Here is a 24,939-nt window from a genome sequence, read left to right as displayed (position 1 = left end):
TTTTCAATGACACCCTCTTTATTCAAAAATAGATATCTATGAGACATTTCAGAATATACTGCTGTCAAATGGCAGCCTATATGTCTAAATTAATTCCTAAGTCAATTAATATACAGATTTAAGCTTTTGTTAAAAAAGACACACTGTGGGGAAATCTGTTTAACCTTCAGAAAATGTCACCTAGTTCACCAGATGCCCTTTGCCCAAAAAGTAAAACAAATAAAATTAAAACCCACAAGACTTAATTTAAATTAAGCAAAATAAAACACACGCATATATTCAGAAAAAAAAAAAATCAAAACATTTCAATTAAAAAATAAAAAACCAGAGAGACAACTCTCTCACAGATCTGCCCAAAACACAAACGTGAGATGCCAACACATTTGTCTACATCAGTTTTTGACAGTTTTTGTCCTATAATGGATACACATTCAATCAATGCTGAAAATACTTGGTTTAACAGCCTCGGGGTAACTCTGTGAGCTGAATCAGGATGGAAAAGAGTCTTTTGGTTTGGGTTCTTGAAGTTTGGTGGTTTGGGATTTTTTATTTTTTTTTCTTTTGTTTTTTATTTTTGGCAAAAGCAGAGAGAATGTATAGTGCTTACTCTAAAGTCTGGACCATAAAAGGCTGCACAGTCAAAGTGACTCAGGGAACGCATAGTTCTGCCACTGGAAAAATTCCTGTAAACTAAAGAGAAAAAAACATCTGTTGGCTGGGCAGTAAGGGTGCAAGGAGCGTTAAAAAAGGACAAAAGGAAGTGTCAGTAGGAAAAGGATGTGAGCTTCTGAACAACTGAATGATCAAAAGATGTTGTGTCGTTGTTTGCTGTAACTGAATGTTGACCGGGCTACTGAACAGCCTGCAAAATAAATTAGTGTGGAGCAGAACGAGCTTTGCATTTCTGCCTTTTCCTCTCCTGGCTTTGACACCAGCTCAAGACCACAGGGAGGCACAGAGAGCATCTCAGCTCACCTCAGCCTCTGTCTTACAAAACCTGTGTTACCAGATCAAGTGTCTCCAGAAACAGAACCTGTTTTATAGTGAGAGGTGCTAAATTTAAACAGAATTGTATCCAGATTGGAATGGTTCAGTGATCAGAGTCCAGCTTGTCACACCTAACACACAAACTGAAATGTAACTACACCCCTGGCAGCTAAAACACTAGCCAGCAACATAATGGAATTAAAGAGCTTTTTAAATTTACCTTTTCTGTTTTTCACACTTTTCCTGATTATAAAAATCAACTCACAATCTGTGACACAAAATTAAGTACATCCTTCTAATATCTACATGCATGGACAGGGTACATGTGCATACAGGATATATGCATATATATGGGCCTATTTTCTATATAAATAAATATTTATACCACATTTAACTTCTGTGCATCAGACAACTTCACTAAAGCTATGGAGAGAGTTTATATCATTGTATTTTCAATGTAACCATCCTGAGAGCAGACCCAACAGTGCCTGTCACAGGGACACCAGCAACTGCCACACACCATTCCAGCCTCTCAGGTCATTAATTCAAAGCTTCCATCACCATCTAATTTGATATAATGAAGAGGAAAAATGTGGTATAAATCTAAGGTAGCTAGAACAAAATTTACTTCCACTCCCACTTAGGTAACATCCAGTTCTGCTTTGCTCAGCACAGTGTAACTTATGAGTCCTACCTCTAATTCACAAAGAAAAGCTGTTTATTTTTATTGCCTGTAACTTCAATTTACATCCATGCCAAATGGGAACTACCTTCACATCAGGCCACAGCATTATGAGGAGCTGCAGGTTTAGGAAAAATCTTTCCCTGTACCATTGTTGAGCAGATGCCTTCCCCTGATGCCACCGTGGCTCAGGACTCGCATGCACACACATCCCTACGAGGCCCAGGAGCCATTCCACTGCTTCCAGAGATGGGGCTCAGAAACCCAACTAAAACAGATGAGACTTATTCAGAAATAATACAATATTTGTACAGAGGGAAGATGCTGCATGGCCAACCTTCCTCTGGAAGCTTCCCAGGTATGTGTGTACATGATTCGTGATCCTTGTGGGGGTAACAAGTGCTAAGAGTAAACAGCAACTAAAGAATACAGGAAAAGATGAGAGAAGTTTGCCTAAACAGACCGCCCCCGCTCCCTTTAGAGCTCACAAAACTCACTCCTCTTCCTTCCCTCAAGTGAGCCAGTGTACACAGAGAGGGTGAGTTTGAGCAGCCAAGAGGTTCAAAGCAGGGTCTTCAAGTTCCTTCCTACTGCAGATCTTGGAAGACTGGACTTCCAGCCAACACCAGAGTCTTCTTACTTCTGCTGGTCATAATGAAAACTGGGGCACATGGTTTGTTCTAGTCTGTTGAAAACAGGTCCCCAGCAGATGGCAGAGGTGCCAGACCTCCTGTGACATTGGGCAGCAGTGACAGGTCTGGAAGGCTCTGGATGTGAGATTTCAGCTCCTTGCGCACTTGGGTTACCCGAGCAAGCTTTTGTTTATATTCCTGAGGGAAAGACAAGAGAACAAAGATTAAGCACAAGTTAATTAACAGTGCTGCTAGTTAAGCCAGGAGTAACTTCCAGGTGAGGACTCACAGAAGGTGGCCAGGCCCTGGTGCTCTGAGCAACTGCTGGCATGACTGCAGACCCTGCCATCTGCCCCAAATCCACAGCCTGCCCACAGGCTCTGGCATCCCTAAACTAACAACCCTGCCCTGTCTTACTAATTTTACATGTAAAATGTCCCCAAACCAGCACACACTGGGGCCTGATAGAGCATTTGAGAAAAGTGTCAGTGCAGAGTTGCTTTATCCTTGTGTTCTTCCCCGAATACTGACTCCCAGCTGCTGCCAGAATGTTCCTCTGACACCCCTCCACTGGCAGAAGCCACAGGCTGAGGCACACCACAGGTATTACTATGCTGCCAAAATGCTCATTGCTTTCAAACTTGATCAATTTTGAACACTTAATTAATCCAATTTCCCCCTTTCAAGTCATTAAATCAAACCCAAGTTTTGATTGTCAAGCAGGGCCTCCTTTATGAGCTCACATCACAACCCCAGCAGCTGTGCCCTGAGACTGGCACAGCAGGGACACCATGGAAACACGTGTAGGACCACTGAATGTAAACCAGGGAAAAGCACATCCACACTGGATACAGACACTAACACCTACAGGATTTTATTACAGAGGGGAAAAAAGAGCAAGCTAAAAATCTCCAAAGAGGAAACTTGCAAGTGGTTTTTCCACAAATGAGGTCTGGACTGAGTAGTAAAAGTGCAGTAAGAAATCTCTCATGTGCAGAAATTCCCCCATGTCTCAGAGACACCAGTGACTTGTGTTCATAATGAAAGAGAGAAGAGTTTGGACCCTGAAAATGGAAGAAAGAATGAACTGTACCTTGGTCAATTCTGGTGAGAGGCCACTTAAGAGCAGCCTAGTACACATCCAAGTTATCCAATACAGACGATTAATTAAAGACTGCTTATGCAATTTTCAAAGTTTTGTGATTTTATACATTCACATAACATAACAGTCACAGAAGACAGCAATTGAAGGAATAAAACTGCAGTAGCATGTTATTTTTTCTGGACTGTGCCAGTCTTTACTCAAGTACATGTGGCCTACTTTTCATGGCACCTCCAGGATGCAGGAAACAATGAACTTAAGATAAAAATCCATACACAGAACAGACTGCCACACAGCCAACTAGAATATCAATTTACTTTTCATTTCTTAATTACTTGGCAAAGAGAACAGAAGTTTATATCTCTGAAGATCAAATGAAACTAGGCACATGTTTAATCAAAACATCTTTCTGAAGAGTTTACAACTTTAATCCAGACTTTCTAACCTTCTCAGTGATGGAAATTCTCTTCACCTTCTCCAAACATCAAAGCACAGCAGTTCCTGTGGGGTTACAAGCAAGGAGTTTACACTCTCTGTGTTTCATTATTTTGAATTAGAACAGTGAGAGCAGCCGTCAATCGCAACAACTCCCGATAACCCTGCAATGGCTATGTAAGCGTACCCTGTAAATTTCCTGCCAGCACCAAGCAGGAATGTCTTTTAACAGCCTAATTCAAACTTAAATCCCTTATGAGGCTGAGTGAGTTAATATAACCAAACACTTCTGTTAACATACACAGGATATACAGTGAAATAATCTAGTCCAAACAAACCCCTCCCAGCTCCACGAACTGCAGGGTGCTGTTTCATGCCTAGAGAACAGTAACCAAAAAAATTCAAAACACCTCAAGTTGCACACACTAATTTTGTGAGGATTTGTCTTGTTTTAATGAAAGGCAGAGAATCAGGTCCAAAAAAAGAATGCACCCACATCCCTAATCACACTCTTTCAGGAATTCCTAAAGAGAGAAACAAGTGGAGAAAGTCATGAGATGAAGACAGAGAACAAAAACAAACCCCCCAGATTCTTTAGCATTAATAGAGAGCTGCAGCAGATAAAAAGGGATGCCATGGAGGCACAGCATTCCAACACCTGGCATTCTTCTCAAAAAGAACATAGGAGCCAACCATGGGGAAAGGGAGAGAGAGTGCCCAGAGTGCTCAGCTGGCACATCCCCAGTGCTGGGGGCAGGAGACAGCAGCACACCAGCGCCTGCACACATGGCAGAGACAGCAGGAACATCTATTGAGCTCTTGTACTCCAAATGCTGTCAGAGAGAAGGTGGAATAGGCTGGACTTGGAGATCCACAGAAGACCATCTTAAAAATACTTTAAAATCCATAATTCAGACCACTGTCAGGAAGTGATGGATATCAAGCCAGGAAAGAATGAGCAGCACTTCCTTCCCAAGAATGCCAAACTGTCAAGAGTGAGTATCAGCAGGTGTTTCTTTTTTTGTAGTAATTTCCACTAAAGATAGGACCAAAAAAAAAAAAAGAAGGGCAAGGCAGCTGGCAAGTCCTCCAGGTCTGATAAATGGGCAGTGAAAATGAAAAGATGATGCAAATTCCAGGCATAAGCCAAGAAAATACCTCAAATATGGCTTGAATTGCCAGGATCTACACAAAACAATTCTGGATTTATGGATCCCATTATGGACCCACATAAAACAATTACGTAAAAGCAGGTAAAACCTCCATAGAAAGACTGTCCTTTAATAATAATGTCCTAATACCCATTTTCAGGGCAAAACTGGCAAGGTGACCAGGATCCACCACTTCTCATGGACAGTCAGGACTGGAATGCGATGGCTTTTGAGCTGAAGATGATTTGCGTGACCATTAGAGTTATATTAGATGCAAACAACATTCCTTCCCCAGTAGAGCTACTTAGGGGAGGCTGAACCTTGCCAATGCCTTTCCTGACAGCCCAGTTCTCATAAAACACACTGACAAATGAAGAACCAACAAGATGTGTCCAAACCACTCTGCTGTTGGCAAACACACAGACCTAGGAGCAATTTCTCTGCATATTGACAGCACCAACCTGCTTCCAGAGTCACAGTTAACAGTTTCAAGTGTTTAGGAAAGTATTGCTCTTAGCATGTCCTTATTTTCAGGGATACTCTACATTGAGGGCTACATGGAACACTGAGTTATCAGAAATATCCTCCCAGTTTGGAGAGAGAATTTTGTATGTATATGATGACCAAAAACAAACATCAAGTCATCTTGAGAACCATATTCCCTTCAATTCTCAGTAACTCCACCTTACTAATAAGTAAATGCAAGCATTACCTAGTCAATACTAAAGGCCTAAACCCTACCTGTTAAAAAACAAACTGAAAAAATAAGAGAGAAAAATTTCTCACATGGAAACGGCAGCAACAGCCCCCAAACCACTAAAAATTGGCTCAGAGAAACATCACTGAATTCAGGAATGGAAACTAAGGGAGCAATCCAGAAACTAAGATTTCCTAGAATAGATGAATACTTACTGGACAGATTGGATACACATCACAGAGCATGGTAGAAAACTGTCTGCTCCATGCTTAAACCCTCTCCATCCCTCTGGGCCCGAGATACTGTGCTGACTCCTGACAGAGCTGCCAAGGAGTGGAGAGACCATGAGCCAGAGCTGGGGCAGGGAATGCTGGCTGCTCCCTGCAAAAATACACAGCAGTAGAGACATGGAACCCCCTTCCAGCTTGAGAGCTTTGCTTTTTCCACAAGTTCTGGCCATATCCTGCAACACAGGACTCTGGAAGCAGGTTTTATGGGAAACCATGTTTTTCATGTAGCCCATGATATGCCTGTAAACTGCACCTTGCAGATTTTTCCACAAGGTCCTTCCATTCCATAAAACTGAACAACACAAAGTCGAATTAAAGGAAGCTGCTACTTTCCAAGGCCTTTGTTTATACTCTGTGTTGAGCTAATTGTCTCACTGCTCAGTAGGCTTATATTAAGATTAATAGTATTTGGATGTTATTTGCTTTTTTTTAGACAAAATAATGAGATCTCTGCTATAAGCAGGAGTTTCAGGACGACAGAGGAAAAAACTGGCACTGTGCCACACGGATGCTTTTGCTAATCAACATTTCCTTTCGGTGCGTGGCGTTCTACATCCTCAGTGGCCAAGAGAATTAGATACTCAATCCTTGAAACAAATGCAAAATCAGAATTAACCACTGCTGAATGAAGCTGACAGAACGTTTCATTCCAAAGCAGCCATGCCTGAACATTATAGAACTGACTGTAATCAACATGACGGGAAATTCATCCTGAGCAGTGCTGTGTGGCCTGGTTCACCTTGTCACGTTCCACAGCACAGATTTCAGCTTATTTTGGCTCAGAGTGTGCACTGGACACATCCTCTCCTGCTCAGGGTCAAGTAGGAACATGCTGTAAGTCATCACAGCAATTGCATCTACTGAAAAAACATCTAGCTAAGCACTAATGAGAATTTGGAAAGTGAATAAGAAGAGCAGCCGGTCAGGCGCAGTTTTGATATGATGCAGCTTGAGGCAGCTGTAGGAAACAAGACAACCACAAGCCAGGGGAAAAATGCATCAGAGGCTCAGCAGAAATTTGGAGAGTATGTAGTGAAGTATGACAGCCATGTGATTATACATTCAGGTAAAACCTCTCTTTAAAAACATTAAATACACCACACTCCTGCAGCAGGTTGATTAGGTATTCCTTAGCTTCTACTCCTTGCCACTTAACCTATGTAAAGTACTTTTAAACAGTCACTAGAAAAAGAACAGAAAGAAAAACTTCTGCCATTCCACAAGCTCATCACATCAGAACCCTCCTCAAAAGAAAAGCAAAACCAAATGCCAGGGTGAAGCCAGGTTTCCTCATTCTGCAGCAACACTAAACCAGCAAATCTGAAGTTTTATCTGAAAGATGCAGTCCAGGAATCAGAGCTTGAATGACGTATTTCCTTACAGAGTCTTCAGTTCATTTTCAGACCTTAAATTTGTTCAGACTTGCTCTTTTAAATTTGACAAGGCTTCTTTCTTCTGCAGCATCATTCACCACACTTCAGCAGGGATGGTGTTTCTGCTCATGGCAGAATTACACCCTCTCAAACTGTAACTCGTTTCCTTGCTCTCCTCTTTGTTTAGGACAACCAAAGAGGCAGCAGTAGAGGCCTTCACAGAGCATTTCTCCAGCTGCTGGGAATGCATCAACCTCTGCAGTGTTCAAAAGCTCTCAGAAAAAGCCCAGGCTGCTGCCACAGTGTCATAGACACAAATCATAATTTCATTTGCCAAATACCCTTCAAGAAATAAACACTGAGGGGGGTGCATTTGATGCTTATCACAAAAATCCACATCCAAGGCACAAGCCAACAGCTAGATATTCACCTCTCCAAGCATCTTAGTGACTTTTCTAGCTAAGCAAGAGAGTGGTCATACATTTGTTCACTTCAGTGAACTGCAAAAAAACATTGTATGTTAATATTGAATTATTTTTATTCGCTTTTATTGTTTAGTATCGGTCTATTTGCAGCATTACTGTAATTATAAACAACTACAAGCACCTACAAAGTGAAGGAACTGTAACTGCATTGTGCAAAGAAACACAGCTGCTGCCTCAAGCCATACACAGCCCAACAGACCCACATTCCCTGCAGTTGTCAGCTCACATCCCTACAGAGCACCCTGGGCTCTTGTCCCACACCCAGAGGCACCAGTGGCTCACAGCTGGCAGGACTGGTGCCCCATTAGTCACCAGTTTGGTCCTATAGACCCAGGTCTGGCACTGTCTGGGCGCTCCAAGCTCAGGATCTCCCTGCCAGGGTCACAGAGCTGACCCCACTCTGCTGCTGCTCCCCACAGCTGCTCCTGCTTCTTTGACACAAATACTGATAATTTTGTTTCCTGGCAGGAATCCTAAAACTTAACCTCCTATTTCACTGTCTAAACCACTGAAATGAATATACCACACAACCCAAGAATTCCTGTCTGAGGGAAGCAGCAGCCACAAAGCTGTGCCAACAGTGACACACTACAGAGACCCAGGCAGTGGAAGCAGCACAGCAATAAATTGCCTATTAACCCACTGAACTAAATTGTATTTCAAGAAAATGTGTAGTGCTGGGCAGTCCAGAAAACCTCAAGTGAGAATGCACTTCATCCCTCAGAGGTGCATTATCAAAGAGGGTTTGCAAATTTTTGTGGGCACGGCATTAACACCTTATTAAAGGTGCCTTGAAGCCATGAATATTAAAACCCACAAACATCTAAAAACCCCCAGAGCTCTCAGCAGGACTCTAAGTGACAATTTTTCAGCTGCAGCCAAGAGTCAGAATATTTCCTCTGAACTGGATCTTAAATACAGTATGTTCTTTAGATTTATAGCTGCAGACATTTAAACACACACTTATTTGAGCACATACACTGCTCCACACACACTGCCTATGCTACAGTGTTCCTCATGTCACCTTTCACCAACACACACACAGAAGGTATGTGGAAGAACTGCCATCACTGACTGCACGTCAAACCAAAAATTCTGAATGTACAATTTTCTCCCTATTTTTTCTGCCTCTTCTCCCCATCAGATTAAAACAACCCTCCCTCCACTCACTCTAGGTCTCCTACTGTCACTAATTATTTCAGGTACCCATGAAATTTCTACACAATTTGCCATTTCCTTGCACTACTTTCTCTTCCAGTCTCATCTGTTTATCTGATTTCATTTTACAGTGCCTCATACACCAACATGGGATGTTCTCCCCACTACATTTCCATTTTGCACAAACTTATTCCCTGGATTTTTTCTCTTTGCCTGCCATGCATTCCAGAAGAGTGCTCTGACTTCAAAAGACAATTCTCCTTGAAGTTCTGCAGGCTCAGGTGCTGGAGGACAAAAAACCTCCCCAGCTGATTGTGCTCAGTAATTGTAATGGGGCAGCAATGGCCAAAAATAACACAAATCGGGAACTTTCCATTGGAAGTTCAATACTGCTGTGAGATACAAGGACACATTCTTACAGAAACAGCAGCTCCTGGTTTTACACTTGTCTGAAAGTGTATTTTATTTCCTATCATCTGCTATTGTAAATGTCCAGGCCACCTCTGATCTATCCCAGCCATGGAAGATCAAACAGCAGCTGCAGTAACAAGCTGACAATTGCTGAGCAAGATGAAGAACCATTTTAATAGAAACTCAGTGTTCAGCTGTTGAATGACTGTATCCCCCATACCCTTCAGGAAGTTAACATGAGGAATACACACCTTTGAAAATATATGTCTTCTTATAGGCCCTTTAGTATCAGTTTTCTGCTTTTCTGCTGATTTTAGTGACTGACAGAATTAAAGACAATCTACTTTCTTATGTGCTCTTAGACTACAATCAAAATACTACAATAACAAGCCCAGAATAAAGGAATCACAATTACTACACTTTGATTTTTCCCATTGCTACCCCAAAACCAGAGTTTGACCATATGCTATGATCTTCAGGCTCTGTTGCAGCTTTCTCCCTTCAAATCACCAGAGCTTCTTTGCCCCTCACTGCTTCAATCCTTACTCATGCCAGCTGTATCCATGCTGATGTGTAATTCCTTTCCAAAGCCATGCCCCTCAGCAGTGTCCCTCACTTAAACAGCCTTACTGCCGCTGATGACAAGAGCTGTTTCACAGGGGTTTGACATGCAGAGTATTCTGAGCATTAGACACAACCACACTGAGTTTATGACTGTTCCCACAAGTTGCTGTTTCATGAGGGACAGCATTAACAGGATTAGTAAACAACTGCAGCTCTTTAGACCACAAAAGCTGCTTTTCAAAAAGACATAGATTAGCTACATTCATTGCTCCCACAGTAAAAGAATTTATGAGTAAATAAAATACAAAAAAATCCAGAGTAATTTCCAAATTAGTTATTTCCATCTCTTAAAATATAGCCCTGACTTATTTCTGTCAGAAGCCCCTCTCCCCAACCAACAGCCTTGGCTAGACAAGGATGACAGAATCCATCTTCTGTCCAAACACATCCTCTCATCTAAGTTGGGAAACTTTAAGCACAAGAGTTAAAACTCAAAGTACCAAAGATTCTGGAAAAGATACCTCAAGAGAGCAAAGCCTACAATGAGTAGATATGTAAAACTAGATTGTTTTAAGTTATTTTCTCATTTCAGACCTTGCCTGAGTAAATGTTTTGTTTTTTTAATACATTTTTAATTGCTAAAGGTTTCAGATCCTTCTAGTAAAATGCTTATTAGCACTACAAAGAAAAATCCAGGCTTATCAATACTGTGAGAACATCAAAGACTCAAACAAAACTGATAAGCAGATCTGGCCTGCCTTATCTGTAACCAGCATCTTCCACTGTTTATTAACCCTCTACAAGGGCAGAACAATGGAACGCTGTAATCAGGCAACATCCCTCACTGAGGTTTGAGAGCTGACACGAATATCAATTGTGCCTCATGTTCACTCTTGGAGTGGTATTTCCTGCAACTCTGCTTAGACTGCTACAGCACTGAGGCCACCTTTTTGGCAGAATGACAAAGATGCCAACCTAAACAGATATTTAATAAGAGCCTAATATTTAAATAGGATCATTCTTTATCTTTTAATGCAGCGAAGAACTGTGTTTACACATAACAGTGAGCAGGCAGCCTGTCCCATTCCCATCAGCAGGATTACTATAATTAACAAAGCAACTCAGCCAGCAAAACAATTTTCAGGGTTACACTTCTGCCTCTGCCAAAGATACAATTTTCAAGTAACATTCTTTACCAAAAGGATATTTTCCAAACAAAAAACCTCCACAACTGTCACAACATTTCAGCTAATGCATTAGAAATTTTAATTCCATGTTGTCATCATGGATTTCTCAGTTTCACAGTCTCAAATTGACTCAAAATTATGAATTGTTCTGGGCCTTTTAAAATATTATTGTGCAGCATTTTGCTACCTATTTACTGCAAACAGAAGTATGTCTATAATTTATGTATTTTTTTTACATACACATGGGTGTCTTCCTTTAAGCAAGAAAAAAACCCAAAACCTGACCCAAGACTTCCACAGAAAATAAATCCGCTGCCAAACAAGATTTGGTTTCATGGCATCATCTGTATCCATGTCCAAAAGTGTTTTTTCTGACTCAGTCATAAGACTGATGCTATGCTTGAAGAAATTCAGTCACAAGGCATTGAGAAACTCCAATATAAACACAGGCAAAGAAAACACTCAAAATTAATTTTATCTGAGAACAATGTTGCCTCGTCAGAGGACGAGGTTTGCCATGAGAGTAAACAGAGTCTGCAAATGCTGCAGCTCAGTCTCCTTCCAGGAGATTTTGTCCTCCACATCCCCTCCCATCCCACCCTGCAGCAGCTGCTCATCACCAGCACCGTGCAGAGAAGCCCTTAATGTGCCGCCAAGGGGCAGTTTAGCAGATGGCAGAGTGACATACAACCACAGCCATTAATTAAACTCCTCGCTAGTCCCAAAACGAGCTGCAGAAAGAACTTCCATGGAGAAGGCACATCTAGGATAAACAGCTGTAAACAGCTGGCTGCACAGCCTCCAATGCTGCTGGGCTGAGCGAGGGGGGCTCAGCTCAGCCTCAGGGTGTTTTAGAGTCCTGCTCTCCCTGTTGAAAGGGTTTGCACAGGAAACACAAGTTGCTATCTTTCACTACGGGCCCCATTTATATTGCACCACAGACACAGAAGCTGTGGGTAGGTGGCTGTTAAAGGATGGAGGGCAGAAGATCTGGCTTAAACTGCTTCCCCTGAACAAGCAGGGGCTCAGGAGGAGGTGAAGGCCACCTAACCATCAGGGAATTAAAAAACCCAAGCAGTATAAAAAGTGCTCAGCTAATGACGGCAAAGGGGGGCAAATTTTTTTTAGAAGGGCATATCATAAAAATCTAAGGTATGTGATAGGAAAATCTATTTTTCCTTAAGAAGTATAGAGCTCTGGGGTTTTCAGGTGCATTGAAGCATCTAGACTGAACATCAGAAAAGATCTGCACTCTCCAGATATGACACTGCTTTCTAACCCATTTTACTCCAAGTGTAAAGACAACTAGAACCTAGAACCAAAAGTAAAGCTAACACCTGGAATAAAATGTAAAGGTAATACATGGAATCAGATGAAGATAACACCTGGAATCACCTCCCTCAGGAGAAACCCATAGATTAGGAGTCCAGGGTGAGTGTTTGGTGAGCCAATTATTTTGCCTGGTAATGGGCACTCACCTCCAGCTTCTTCTCCTTCTCCGTGAGCACATCCTTCTGGTTCTGGGTGTACTCGATGAGCATCCGTGCCAGCTGGCGCCGGTCCTCCAGCTCGGCCGCCAGCCGCCCGTTGTACTCGGCCAGCAGCAGACACGCCTCGTCCACCGTCTTCGACAGCCGCTCCGCGGCCTCTTTGTCTGCGCGCAAAAGCGTTGGGTGATTTAGAGGACAAAGTTTAAAATTTCCAATTGTTGACAGAAGGGCTGCGATTCACGAGCCGCAGGCACAATAACATCTTGTTCATAAATATACTTCTGGCTTGACAGGAAAATAAGGGCTGTTATCACAGGGATATGCAGGAAATAGGACATACACCCTTTGTGGGCTGTATTTTAGACACTGACATAACTGACTGCATTTAATCCTTGCAGAGATGTCAGTGAAAGCAGGGATGTAAATCTTTGAATAGTAAGCCTCTATGAACAGGTTAATTAAAATGTTAGGAAGTACCTTCAGGTAAATAAATCAGGCGGTTTCTACACTTAGACACAGTGTGCACTTATTAATTCCTCTTATATATGAATAATTTCAAATGGATTGACTCAAATCTAAGAATTGCACACAGTCCAGTCGGACACTGTAAGAATATTTTGTGAAAAGCCAAATAAGTGATAATTCATAATGAGTTCTAAATTAAAACTACCTCCAGGAACAAGAGTCAAATCAGTTCAACCTCTAAATGCTTCTATTAAAATTACTTTTCAAATGCAATTGCAAAAGTTAATTTAAAAAAAGACTGATAGATTAACGGGGGTAGCAATGTGACTTTCCCACAGCAATCAAGGAGTATGTGTGTCCTCAGTAGTCTGGTAGAACTCAAAAATATATCAATCAAGGACTATGTGTGTACTCAGTACAGTCTGATAATACTTCAAGATATCTTAACAGTTGAGGTGTTCAAAAGCAAACACATCCACTTGAGAACTCTGGCCAAATTTCCTTTATATTCTTGCAAAATCCTGATGATGCTCTCCAAGTACATAAGACTCAGACCAAGCCAAAAATACGGAAGCAGCTATGTAAGTTTAATCTTCAGTGTTACTTCACAGGATTGCTATCTGTTAATTACCCCTACACCAACTACAAAGCAAGGACACAAAAGCAGGATTTCACTCCACCTCACATTGTGATTATTAAAAAAAAAACAACCCACACTTTGATTTCTAAGTTATTCTTTGGACCCATGTTCATTCATCTTCCAGTCTCATACCTGTAATTTTCTCCAGTAATGAAACATCTTGAACTTCCTGAGGCAGGGAAGCAATTTTTTGCCGCACTGTCGCATCTCCTGACGCTGCATTTTCCAGGTCTTGCAGGGCTTTGATCAAATCCTCGGTCTACAAGTGAGCCAAGAGTAAAACCAGGTAACCTTAACCACATCCTCTTCCCAGGGATGTGGCCACTGCAGAGGAGCTCACCCACCTCTGAAAGGCACCATTTTTCTTCAAGTAATTTTTAAACCTAATACAAGGAGCATTCATTGAGTTTATACTATTCCAGTGTTTAGCTCCACCTGCATAATTACAGCAGGGTCATCCTTCTCAAGACTCTGCAGTGGGAGACTTCTCCGTCTAATTAAGAAAAGTGATCATTTAAGATATAGCTGAGAAGGATGTGACCACACCAGTCTGAGAGAACCACCAGCCCTGTGTGCTGCCTCAAGCTGGGACCTGGAATCTTCCACCCAAGCATCCCTGACAGTCTCTTTGCCTCCCTGGAGTGTACAGGCACCTTTTTGTTCTGTTCCAAAGCTGCATTCTGACAGAGCAAAATCACCCAATACCAAATTTCCATCTGTCCAAACAAAACTGAATTAGATTTCCATTGTCACAAAGTTTAAAATTCTGTAACTTGTTACTGATTATAAACTCAAATGATTATGAAAGCTCTTCCTATAAAGCAAATGTTGTAATCTCCTGATTTTGCAAAGCCATGGCTGTCCTCACTCAGCTCTCTGCAAGCACACAGCTTTCTGCAACTAATCTGGGCTCCTTGGTGTGCCCTCAGCTCATCTCTCAGCTGGCTTTAGTGCACTGAGGAAATATGTGTCAGTTTGAATTAATTCACTCAAAATGCATCCAAACTTTAAAAGAACATGGATGAGGACAGCTCTAGGAAGACCCTCCCTGTCATGTTTTATTTCTTCCTTGCACAAAAAAAAATTTAAACAGAGAAACTCCCTGTACGGAAAGAACAAAATGTTGCCTTTTTGTTTTAAAAATCCTGAAGTAGGTGAGGTTTTTGAAACAGAACACTATGCCCATAAACACAAGCACTGATTTTTAAACTACAGTTCAATAGTTTAAAAGCTAATTAAAATACTGACAAATTTTAAACAAATATTTTCTTAATCTGAAAAACAAAGAGGTCCATTACCTAATATTTACTACTTTCTTGCAAACTGCAAATGATTTCCAACAGTAACAATGTTTATAATCAAGAGAAACCATAAGCTGCAAGGCATCTGGAGGTAAAAACAACAACAAAATTTTCTCTTATTTCCTTGACAACTGTTATTTTTATTTTTCAATGTTTACAGTTTACCAGATGGATGGTGTAATTTTTTATCCCCTTCAAACAGACTCTGGGTTAACATATGTTCATTCTGTAGCCTCAAATGGCCGCAATGATTTTCTATTTCATTCCAAATATTTTCCCACACCAGCAACATGGAGCCTCTGAAGTCCTCAGAGCTGGTCTTCCTACCAGCGCCATACAAACATAACAAATGTTGTGCTTTTTAACAACTTATGGAAAGATAGAGTCTACAAAAGAAAACTGTGTATTAACTGTTCACAGCTTTAGGTTTTAGAGGCTAAATGTTGATTTTAAAAATACTTTCAAATATGGCCTGTTCTTCTTGCAGTCCTGAGACTCTTTCCTGGCAGCACTACTCAGACCTTGGGTAAAATTATCTGGAATTGCTCAGAAGTGAAACACTATTGCAGTAGGAAAAAGGAATCTGTTGCATTTCACACGGACTTCTCAACCCCAAACTGCATCTCCCCACTAAACCCATTTCACTTGTTGTCAGCTCCACCTTGTGGCTGTGACACAAGGGAGGTGGCTGGGACACAGGGGAGCTGGCTGTATGGCTTCGAGCTCCTCCCAGGCTCAACCCATTCCACGTACCAGCAATGGCCCAGCACTGGGGTCTTGGGGTGAGTAGCTCCCAGGGTAATCATCATCTTCCTCGTCTTGTATTTGCTGGAAAGTTCGCTTTAAAGACTTCTTCTCCTCTGCAACTGAAGACATAGAAACAACTCATTTGGATGCCAGATCTACCCACCTTAACTATCTCTACTTCAAAGAATTACACCAGATGGATACTCTGATGATTAAACCCTCTAGGGGATGACCACAGCTGGACTTTAATGCTGGCATCATATTCCAAACACTCATATGCAAAACAGTAATAAAAGATTGATTTCCCCCCCTCAATGTATCTCTGTACATGCCAGCCTGAGGATACACAAGCAGTGTGCACTTTGTATGTGTTTTTGTCTCCTACAATGAAGGAGAGGCAAATAAATGTGCTATTTGTCAATAAATGACAGATTTCAACCCTGCTCAGATGTTCTGGCTAACACTGAGCATACAGGTGAGGATTTCCACCAGTAGAAATGAAACACTGATGTGAAGGTACACAAGGACAAAAGAATTTCAACTTATCTTTCTACATCAACTATTCTCACTGTGGTCCCACAATCAACCCAGTAATTGCTGGTTATTCAACCTTCCATTCCTTCATCAAAATAAGGGCTTCAGGACAGTTCTGAGAAACTACAGCTCCAAGATGTGGCAGCAACAACAGTAATGGGCAAAGCATGAACTGATCTCCAAGCAGGTAACCTGCAACACTTCAGAAACAGGGATGTCATAAAGCAAGACAGCATTGGTTAAATGAACCTCAGCATGGAAAACATTAGCTTGAAAGGGAAGAGAGAGTTTATTTAAATGAGTCAGAACTCTTAATGAAGCCTTTGATCCAGCCACAGAACCTTCAAAAGAAGGTAGATCATTTTTCAGACTTGCCACCAAAGATAATAAGATATGGGGTAATTTGTAAGAAATCTTTGGACAGTCTTAAGAACCTCTATTCAATGGAATCAAGTCTTGCCAAGATAATCACAGAATTCAAGAACAGACTCTGTATATACTTTGATTCACAGGAAGATCCAAGATCACTCAATTTAAAACAAAACCAGACTGTCCCGTTCTAATGGGGAACCAAACAGAAAGGTCTGGCCTTAAATGCAAAGTTTTGCCTGCCTTGTCAGGTGGGACATATGAATAAACTTCATTCTAATGGAGAGAAATCAGAGGGGCTGTTACATCCTGCTCACTGGGGAAAGAGCTGAACAACCTTCCCAAGGCAGACACAAATACATCTGTAAGAGAACAGACACACTCAATGGAAGGAAAAGCAGCACACAAAAGTTACCCTAAACCAAAGGAATTGTTGGTGTTCGGTAAAATGAAGCTACCTAGGCTAGAAAAAGGACAGTTAATTATTTCATGTATTCAATTGATTTTTGAGGGCTTGACAATCTGACTGACAAGCCAGTGAGGCACCAGATCGACAAGAAAAACAGCTGCTTCCCACTGAGGTCTGCAAGAAACATGAGTTGGGTTGAACAGGAGATGAGCAGATGATAAAGTGGCCAAAAAGAGCATTTAAAATTACCCAGCCCAACACAACAGGTCATCAGTATTTATCACTTGTATGTACTTATCATAAAATAATTAACCAACAGAGGATAAGCACGAGCAAACCAACAGAAGAATGCATGACCGCAGCGACTGCACAAGTGAAATTAAATTGAGAGATGGGATTCAAATTGCTGAAGAGTTATTCCTGCTGTGTTGCCAACTGGTCTACCACAAGACACAGCACTACACTTGCTCACCACTCTGACACAGAGGATTCAGAATTCATTGAATATTCCACCTGAACAAGGCCAAGTGAATCTGACTGGAACCACTCTGAAGTCGGTGTGTTGAGCACCTGCAAACCTAAGCAGCAGTCACTGGAGAATTTTAGAAATACTATCTCAATTTCATCAAAATAGACAAAAACCCCTATGCTTATTTGCAAACCCAAGAGCATACGGAGCAAAAGGACCCCTGAAAGAGAACAGAAGCACACCCTGCTTGAGTAACTTAGAAAATCTGCCTGCCAGGAGTAATTTAACCATCACAGCCTACACTAGTAGAAAAACATGTCAAATCCAGCCAGAGAAGATGAAAACAAGCACTGAGAACATCCAGGACTGATCAGAATGTAATACATATCCAAGACAATCAAGATATCCTTGTAGAATACAGACAGCTTCTTCCATGAAAATCAAGAGCCCACCTTGACATGGACATAAAGAAGACAGAGAAACCCCAACAAAGTCAGCTCTCCTGCTTTGCTGTGCTCTTCACAGAAACTGAACTACTCCTGAAAAACCTCCAAAGGGCAAAGTCCTCTACATTTCACCAAAATGACAGACAACTGCTCTCCTAACAGTTTTGCAGTGACACTCCAGAATGGTACTTTGCTGTTGCAGAGTCCACAGACATGGGCAAAAGTATTTCTGCACCAACTTTTATGCTACACACCATCTCCTGGTTGGAGGAATGTTATAGTGTCAAAGGCCTAGCTGATAACTGAGCTTTTCCTGTCAACTGGACACCTGAGGGATCTTCCCAGTTCAGGTGCTCACTTCCCTGTTCTCAGCTCATGATGCCTGTTCAAAAATAAACAGGCTTCTAATGAGCCAGCACCCCCTCCAACTGTTCCATACCCTCCCCTCTTTGGGGTAGATAACTTGTGCTTGCTGAAATTCTCATTACAATATATATTTGTTGGCAGCCTCTCCTAGGGTGAGCACAACTGGAGCTGAGCTGCTCCAAAACCATACCTAGCCCTGTGTCCAGGTGCTTCTATTTCAGCTACCCCCAGAAGCCTCCCTGCTTGCTCTCCTCTCTGTTCTCCATATTTTAATACAGGTCTGACTTTCTGTGCCAGAATTTGCAACATAAACACAATGAAAGCAGTTGGGGAGCAGCTCAGCTCTGTGTTAAGAGCGACACACTCCTACATCACAGCACATTCAAGGACCTTCTTCAATTGCTTGTTAGGAAGACAACACAAAGAAAACACATCAGGTGTATCGGCTGTATTGCCTGAAGGGTTTCACATCAAACCTCTAAGACCTAGTTTTTCCAGTCTTTGAGAGAAATGGGTGGTTTTTCTCTTCCCTATTGCTTGTGAAAAGAAACATTCTAATAAAAACGAGATTAATGAGAAAGCAAATGCAAGCTTAATGAATACATTTAGAGATAAAACAATGTATCAATATTCAAAAGCTCATTTCCATGCATATGCATATCTCCTCAAGGAACCAGAAAGACTAAAATCTGGTAGTCAGCTGCACTACTGAGCAGGCAAACCAGGGAATAGAATGCTTAGAAAGGGCTAGTTGTCTTACCCCTCTGTCTCTCTGAAGGGAAATCAGCTCTGCTCCACAGCAGGAACTCAGCATGTGCAGACAACTGAACTGCTGTGCCTTACCCAAGGCCTTGCTACTCAAAAAACAAGAAACAAACTGTACCACTGAAACACTCACAGATGAGCTTTAAAGATCTCTTTCCTCGCTGATACAGGACTCCACTGCATTTTGGCAAGTCTCACAACTCTAAGTGGTGCTCTCAAGACAAGCAGAGCCATCCTTCTCAGAGAGAAGCACCCACCAGACCAGGAATTTAAGACATTGCAGTATGAAAAATAACAGAGAACTACCTACACTGACCTGTTGCCATATTTCGAGCTGAAGAATAGCTATAATATCACAGCACCAGGTGTTATCAACAGCACCAGATGCCCTCAAGGAGCTCCAACATTTTAACACCACAGCTTGCAGCAATCTACAAGCACTGACATTGCCTATTTCTCAGGTGTGTCTACCTTGTGAGTCCACAAACCCAGAGAGCCAGAATGGCTTTGGAGGAGCTCTGGACTATGGTTTTCCACATTTAAGACAATTGTTCTATCTGTAAACCAGGACACTCTAATCTCCATCTCGTTTATGTTCACCTGTTTGAAAATGGAATACAGTAACCACAAAAACTCCTTGTACAACTCACCAGAAACTCAAATACTAATTTATCTCAGAAATCCAGAAAACCACCAAGTGAAAATAGTTCTTATCATGAAGAAGCTAATTTGCACACACGCCAGTCAAAGCAAGGGAAAAAAACCACAGGATAACTCTGCTGAATTTTTCAAATTTCTTTTTGACCATGAACTGACAAGGCAGTAACATTCACTCTCATGAAAAGGCCTGAACTTTCCTTGAAATAAAAGATACTACATTCATATCTCTAATTACCCAGTCAAAAACTAAGTTTCTTGCCAAGTAAATCTGTGCACACAGCAGTTCTTGAAGGGTTCCTATTCCTTTACTCTGCTTCCCGCAGACCAAATCTGTTACTCTTAGGAAGTTTGATTTTGTACAAATGTTTTTAAGTTGAGAAGACAACAGTAGCAGAAGTGGTTGATACCCTCAGGCAAACGAAAAGAACACTGAGCAACAGCTAGTTGCCAAATGACCAGGAAATAACACATGGTATCAATTATCAATGACTTTAGATTCAAAGTTAAACACTTGTGACACACACAGGTAAACTAAAGTTTCAAATGCTCAGTTAATCAGGTCAGGGTAATCAGGAGTGTAAATTCTGGCCTTTTATAACACACAGGTGCCTCATTCACTGGACCCAGACAAGTGGAACCCAAACATGAGCCAGTTCATGCAGAGACTGTTCACCTTCGCTGCTCAGAGCACAGACTCCCTCTGTCTCCATACAGATGGGACAATCCCTTTGGTCCAGGCACTGGTGTGAGCTGCTAAAGCACCCATCCAGCAGTTCTGCCCAAAGCAGAGTGTGAAAAAGCACAAAGCTACAGCCAGAGATATCTTCACATACAGATCTCATCCATGCTCATATCTGCATATTAGTTCTACATTAAATACCAACTCGATCAGGCCTTGTTTTCACCACCTAAGAATGGCATAAGAGCCATAAGACCAAACCAACCTGCTCACACCTTCAGAATTCTGTGGGGAATAGAAGAAAATATGACCAGAGCAGCAATGTCATTCCAGCTCATTTGAAGACACTGACACTTCATAGAATCATAGAATGGCTTAACAGAAGGGACCTTAAAGGCCATCTCATTCCAGCCCCCCTGCCATGGGCTGGAACACCTGCCACCAGACCAACTTGCACAGGGCCCCATCCAACCTGGACTTGAACACTTCCAGGAATGGAGCACCCACCTCCTTCAGCTGTAAGGTGGACAAATATTCCCTTAACCAGAACGCTCTTGATTTTTAATGATCCTCACCTTCCACAGTTTAGGCATCCCACTGCTCCCCCTCTTTCCACTGGAGTACTACCAGTGAAACACCTCCAAGTGCCACAGAAGAGGCAGGATCTGCCAAAGCAGTAAATCAAAGCACAGCAAACACAAGCTTATGCTTAGTTTCTCACAGGACCCATGCAGTAATAAGGTTATAACTGTGATGTTCTAATGATATTAAATTATGTGAAGTTAGAGTTTTCTCCAAATGACATTATCTGGCGTAAGAAAAAAAGAGACCAGACAAGCTTCTCGGGCATATATTCCAGACTTCAATTATTCAAAACTCCTTGCTGCACCATAATTAAATACAGTAATTATGGAAAACAAAACAATATCAGAATGAAAGCACTAACAGTAATGAATAAGACACTCTAATAACCCAGCTGAGCAGTCTCAGAGATGCAGAGCAGGACACTTGATTTGAGGTGGACACAACAGTTGCCTGCATGACTGCCTTGCTTTCACCCCAAAAGGCAGCCCTGGAGCACTGTATCTGCACAAGCAGCACCAGACATCATGCCCAGTTAAGCTCACTGCCAGCCCAAGGCACAAGATGACACACCTGCAAACCAGAACTGAGGGTTTAATGAAAATCAGACTTTTCAACACGGTCCTGAAGAATCTCCACCATCGGCTCTGGCAACAACTCAACCAAACAAGCCCAGAGCTCAAGTCCTCACAGTACTTCCAGTGAAACATGCACCAATTTAAAAACAAAACACACGTGACAAGCAGTATGCATTCACCTTTTGTTTGGGGGCTGTTGGAGTCTTCCATAGACAGTTTGAGCTGCTGGATGAACTCGCTGCCATACACACTCCTTTCCTGCCAGATATTCAGCAATCGTTCCAAGGGCTTCTTGCAGCCCTCATCTGCTTCTCTGTTCAAAGATTAGGAAATCATTACAGTTCAGCTGATCAACACACCTTATGTTTTCAGAGAGCATCTTCCAAATTGGCAGCTGCACACATTACAATATGTGAACATTTGGAGAGAATCTTCTTCATATTGTCTGAGACAAACTGTGCAAAACACACTTGCGGCAAATTTTCCCCTTTATTTGATCTAAAGATTGCCTGGAAGTGCCTCACCATTCCCACCTCAAAGTAAGGGTAGGAAAGATGTGAAAGAAGAAACTTGCTACAATTCAGAATTTGCAGTAAGAGTTTATAAAAAGTCCTGAAGCTGACAAGATTAGAACTCCAAGTATTAACTTTAAACAGTTGTTTCAGCCAATAACATTGCAATTAAAAGCAGGCTGACTGGATCATTAGGCACTTAAATGCACTCAGAGCATGCACTGACAGTCAGACAGCCCTCTAGAACAGATAACAGAGTATTAACGTTGTTTAGCTGAGATAACAGGACTAATTATGCCATGTAGACACAACGGTGCATTTTTGATATGGTAGTGGCTGCATCACTTCTTCCCTTTTAACTATGAAATTCTTTCTTCCTCCAGCAAGGATATTACTGATCAGGTAACATACAAAGAAACTGCTCAAACCAGGAGGCTGGTAAGAATCCAGTGACCTAAAACATCACTTCTTTTAAAGTCTTTTGACAATGGGGCAGAGTCATTCATTATGGCTTTAATAAACACACCCAACTGTTCAATTCCACTGCCCATAAACAGATCTGCCAGATCTTTAGGTAACAATTAAAACAAAATCCAGAGGAGCTGCACGTAGAGAACAAAGATGTGAAGCTGTGAAGGACTGGTTCACACACAAAGTTACCCATTTACACTAAACATTCCCCAACCACAAAGCAGTCAGGATCCAATCTCTACTACAGAGAGGGTACAAGCACCTCTACATTTAAAAAACAACAAAATCCAACTGAATTAAGCTTTGAATAATAAGAACACAAATCCCAAGAGAGAAAAGCTGAAATACAGCAACATACCTGGCAACGTGAGAAAATGCATCCACAAGAACAGATTCAAATTCCCTGGTAAATTCAGGACCTTTCCTCTTACTGTTCTGGATGACATCGTTCGCTAAATATAGGAAAGTAAGTTTCCTACTCGATTTTGCTGAGAAAGGAGGAAAAAAAAGAAAAGAGCAAAAAGCAAAATGAGAGTTTGCATTTATTTCACATTTCTTTCACCTAGAATCATTAACAGGGCTTTCAAAGTTGTTTACAGCTTTGCAGTCTAAAAACAAAGTTCAAAACATTTCCATGTTAGCAAAGGAAATCAGGGGCTTTCAAGTGGCCTTGTGCTCTTTTTTAATTACTTCATACAAGAAACACGAGTTTAATGTTTTTTGTGCACAATGACATCTCAACTCTGAAAAACCAATAAATTTTAAACACAATTAAAACAAGGTTGTCTAACTCACCAGCAAATTAATACAAAAATTAGTTTATTTTTTATTAATTAACTTCAGGAAAATATACTTGAATTAAACAGTGTAACTCAGAACTGAGAAAAGGAGAAAGCTATTGTGGAGATTCAAAAATTTTCCAAACAATGCTCCAAACATCAAATTTCTTCAATATATCCTATTTTTTCCTATTTTGACATCACCAGTTTCTATTTCAATATGGCCACAACTGGGGAGTTTTGCCCCAGCAAAACAACCACGAACACACGGAAGGCAAAAAACAAAGGTGCTCATTTCCACAAAAGGGCAAACACAGATCTTCCAAACACTCGTAAATAAACTGTAAATATCCCAGCTGCTCCAAGGGGCTCAGAGTGCTGTAGCCCGCAGGGGAATGGTGACACTGGCTGCTTTCAGAGCTGCACCTGGGGACAGAGCATCCACACAGAATCCCAGAATGGTCTGGGTTGGAAGGGACCTTAAAGATCACGTTATTCCCACCCCCTGCCATCGGCAGGAACACCTTCCATTAGGCACTAGCAGTCCCCCTTGACTTCAGGATGAAGTTATCTGGGAAATTACCTTTTGTTAATGTGCAAGAAAAACACGCACAAAATGTTTCTGGATGATAGCACCGAAGAGTTCTATTGACTTCTACAACTACTTTCTCTTTGCGTATCTCCTCTCGCTAATTCTATAACAGGGGAGTTGTATCAATCCAATCCCAAAATTTAAAAACGGAGTCAAACATCCAGAGCACTTCCAAGTTCCCCTGAGAACAGCCAGGGGAAGTTTATTCGTACATCTCTTGTTTTACACCCAAACCGCCCACCCAGAGCTGAGCATCCTCTCACTCTCATGTCACACTTGGCTGTGCCTCCATCCTCTGCCTTCCCAAAAACGCCGCCTATATCAGCGGAATCCACCCCTCACACGTGGTATTCCCCCCAAAGTTTAGTAAACACCAACAACAGCAGGTAAACAGCTCCCAAAAACTCCCGGGCCACCAACTTCTCCCGGCGCCGACCCGCGGAGTTCCGCGAGGAGGAACCGGCCGCGCTCTCCGGTACCTCAGGGCAGGGGCTGCCGGAGCGGCCCCCGCCGGACAAACCCCCCCGCGCACCTTTGCGGAGCTCCCGGTGCCACACGGCGACGATGGGCCCCGCGTGCTTGCGGTGGTGGATGAGCCACAGCGAGAGCGTCTGCACGCTCTGCTGGGAATTGCTTAGCTCCGATAGCTTCTTCTCCAGCGCCGACTCCGAGAAGGAGGACATGGGGCCGGGGCTGCTCCGCCCGCGGGGGGGGCGCGGCGCGGCCTCACCGATAACAACCCGCCGGGGCCGCCGCCACAAGATGGCCGCCCGCGCCCTGACCCCGCCGCGGGGCGAGGGGCGGCATCGTACGGAGCGCCGGAGGGAGCCGGGCCGCACAGCGAGCGGGCTCAGCGCATGCGCAACCATCGCCAGCGCCTGCGCGCTACCAGCACTCGCGATTTTTCTCACAGAGCCTGCCCAGGCCCGCG

The 24,939-nt window shown here is 42.3% G+C and overlaps 1 protein-coding gene across 2 annotated transcripts; it reads right to left on the bottom strand.

Moving 5' to 3' along the window:
• On the bottom strand, positions 1 to 24,827 carry RPRD1B (regulation of nuclear pre-mRNA domain containing 1B). 2 transcript variants are annotated; one of them, XM_033519112.1, is made up of 8 exons: positions 24,541 to 24,827; positions 22,996 to 23,125; positions 21,834 to 21,967; positions 15,804 to 15,916; positions 13,882 to 14,008; positions 12,633 to 12,808; positions 3,849 to 3,904; positions 1 to 2,499 (listed from the first exon to the last, which is right to left on the bottom strand). In XM_033519112.1, the coding sequence occupies exons 1-7, from the start codon at positions 24,689 to 24,691 to the stop codon at positions 3,872 to 3,874; spliced, it is 864 nt and encodes a 287-aa protein (XP_033375003.1). In that variant the 5' UTR covers positions 24,692 to 24,827; the 3' UTR covers positions 1 to 2,499; positions 3,849 to 3,871. The 2 variants fall into 2 exon arrangements, with proteins under 2 accessions (XP_033375003.1, XP_033375002.1); XM_033519111.1 differs by lacking the exon at positions 3,849 to 3,904 and having other exon boundaries at positions 24,541 to 24,821.
• Between the last annotated feature and the right edge of the window lie 112 nt (positions 24,828 to 24,939).

This window comes from Parus major, chromosome 20 (genome assembly GCF_001522545.3).
Source record: "Parus major isolate Abel chromosome 20, Parus_major1.1, whole genome shotgun sequence".
Lineage (NCBI taxonomy): Eukaryota > Metazoa > Chordata > Aves > Passeriformes > Paridae > Parus > Parus major.
This window is presented reverse-complemented; position numbering and strand designations above follow the sequence as displayed.

Bases quoted from the DNA above. Each gene is read 5' to 3' on its own strand.
- RPRD1B (XM_033519111.1), bottom strand. From the start codon at position 24,691: ATGTCCTCCTTCTCGGAGTCGGCGCTGGAGAAGAAGCTATCGGAGCTA. The intron at 23,126-24,540 runs GTGCGCGGGGGG...CTCCTTTCTCAG, and splicing joins GCACCGGGAGCTCCGCAAAG to CAAAATCGAGTAGGAAACTT. The intron at 2,500-12,632 runs GTGAGTGCCCAT...TCTTTCCCTCAG, and splicing joins AGAAGGAGAAGAAGCTGGAG to GAATATAAACAAAAGCTTGC.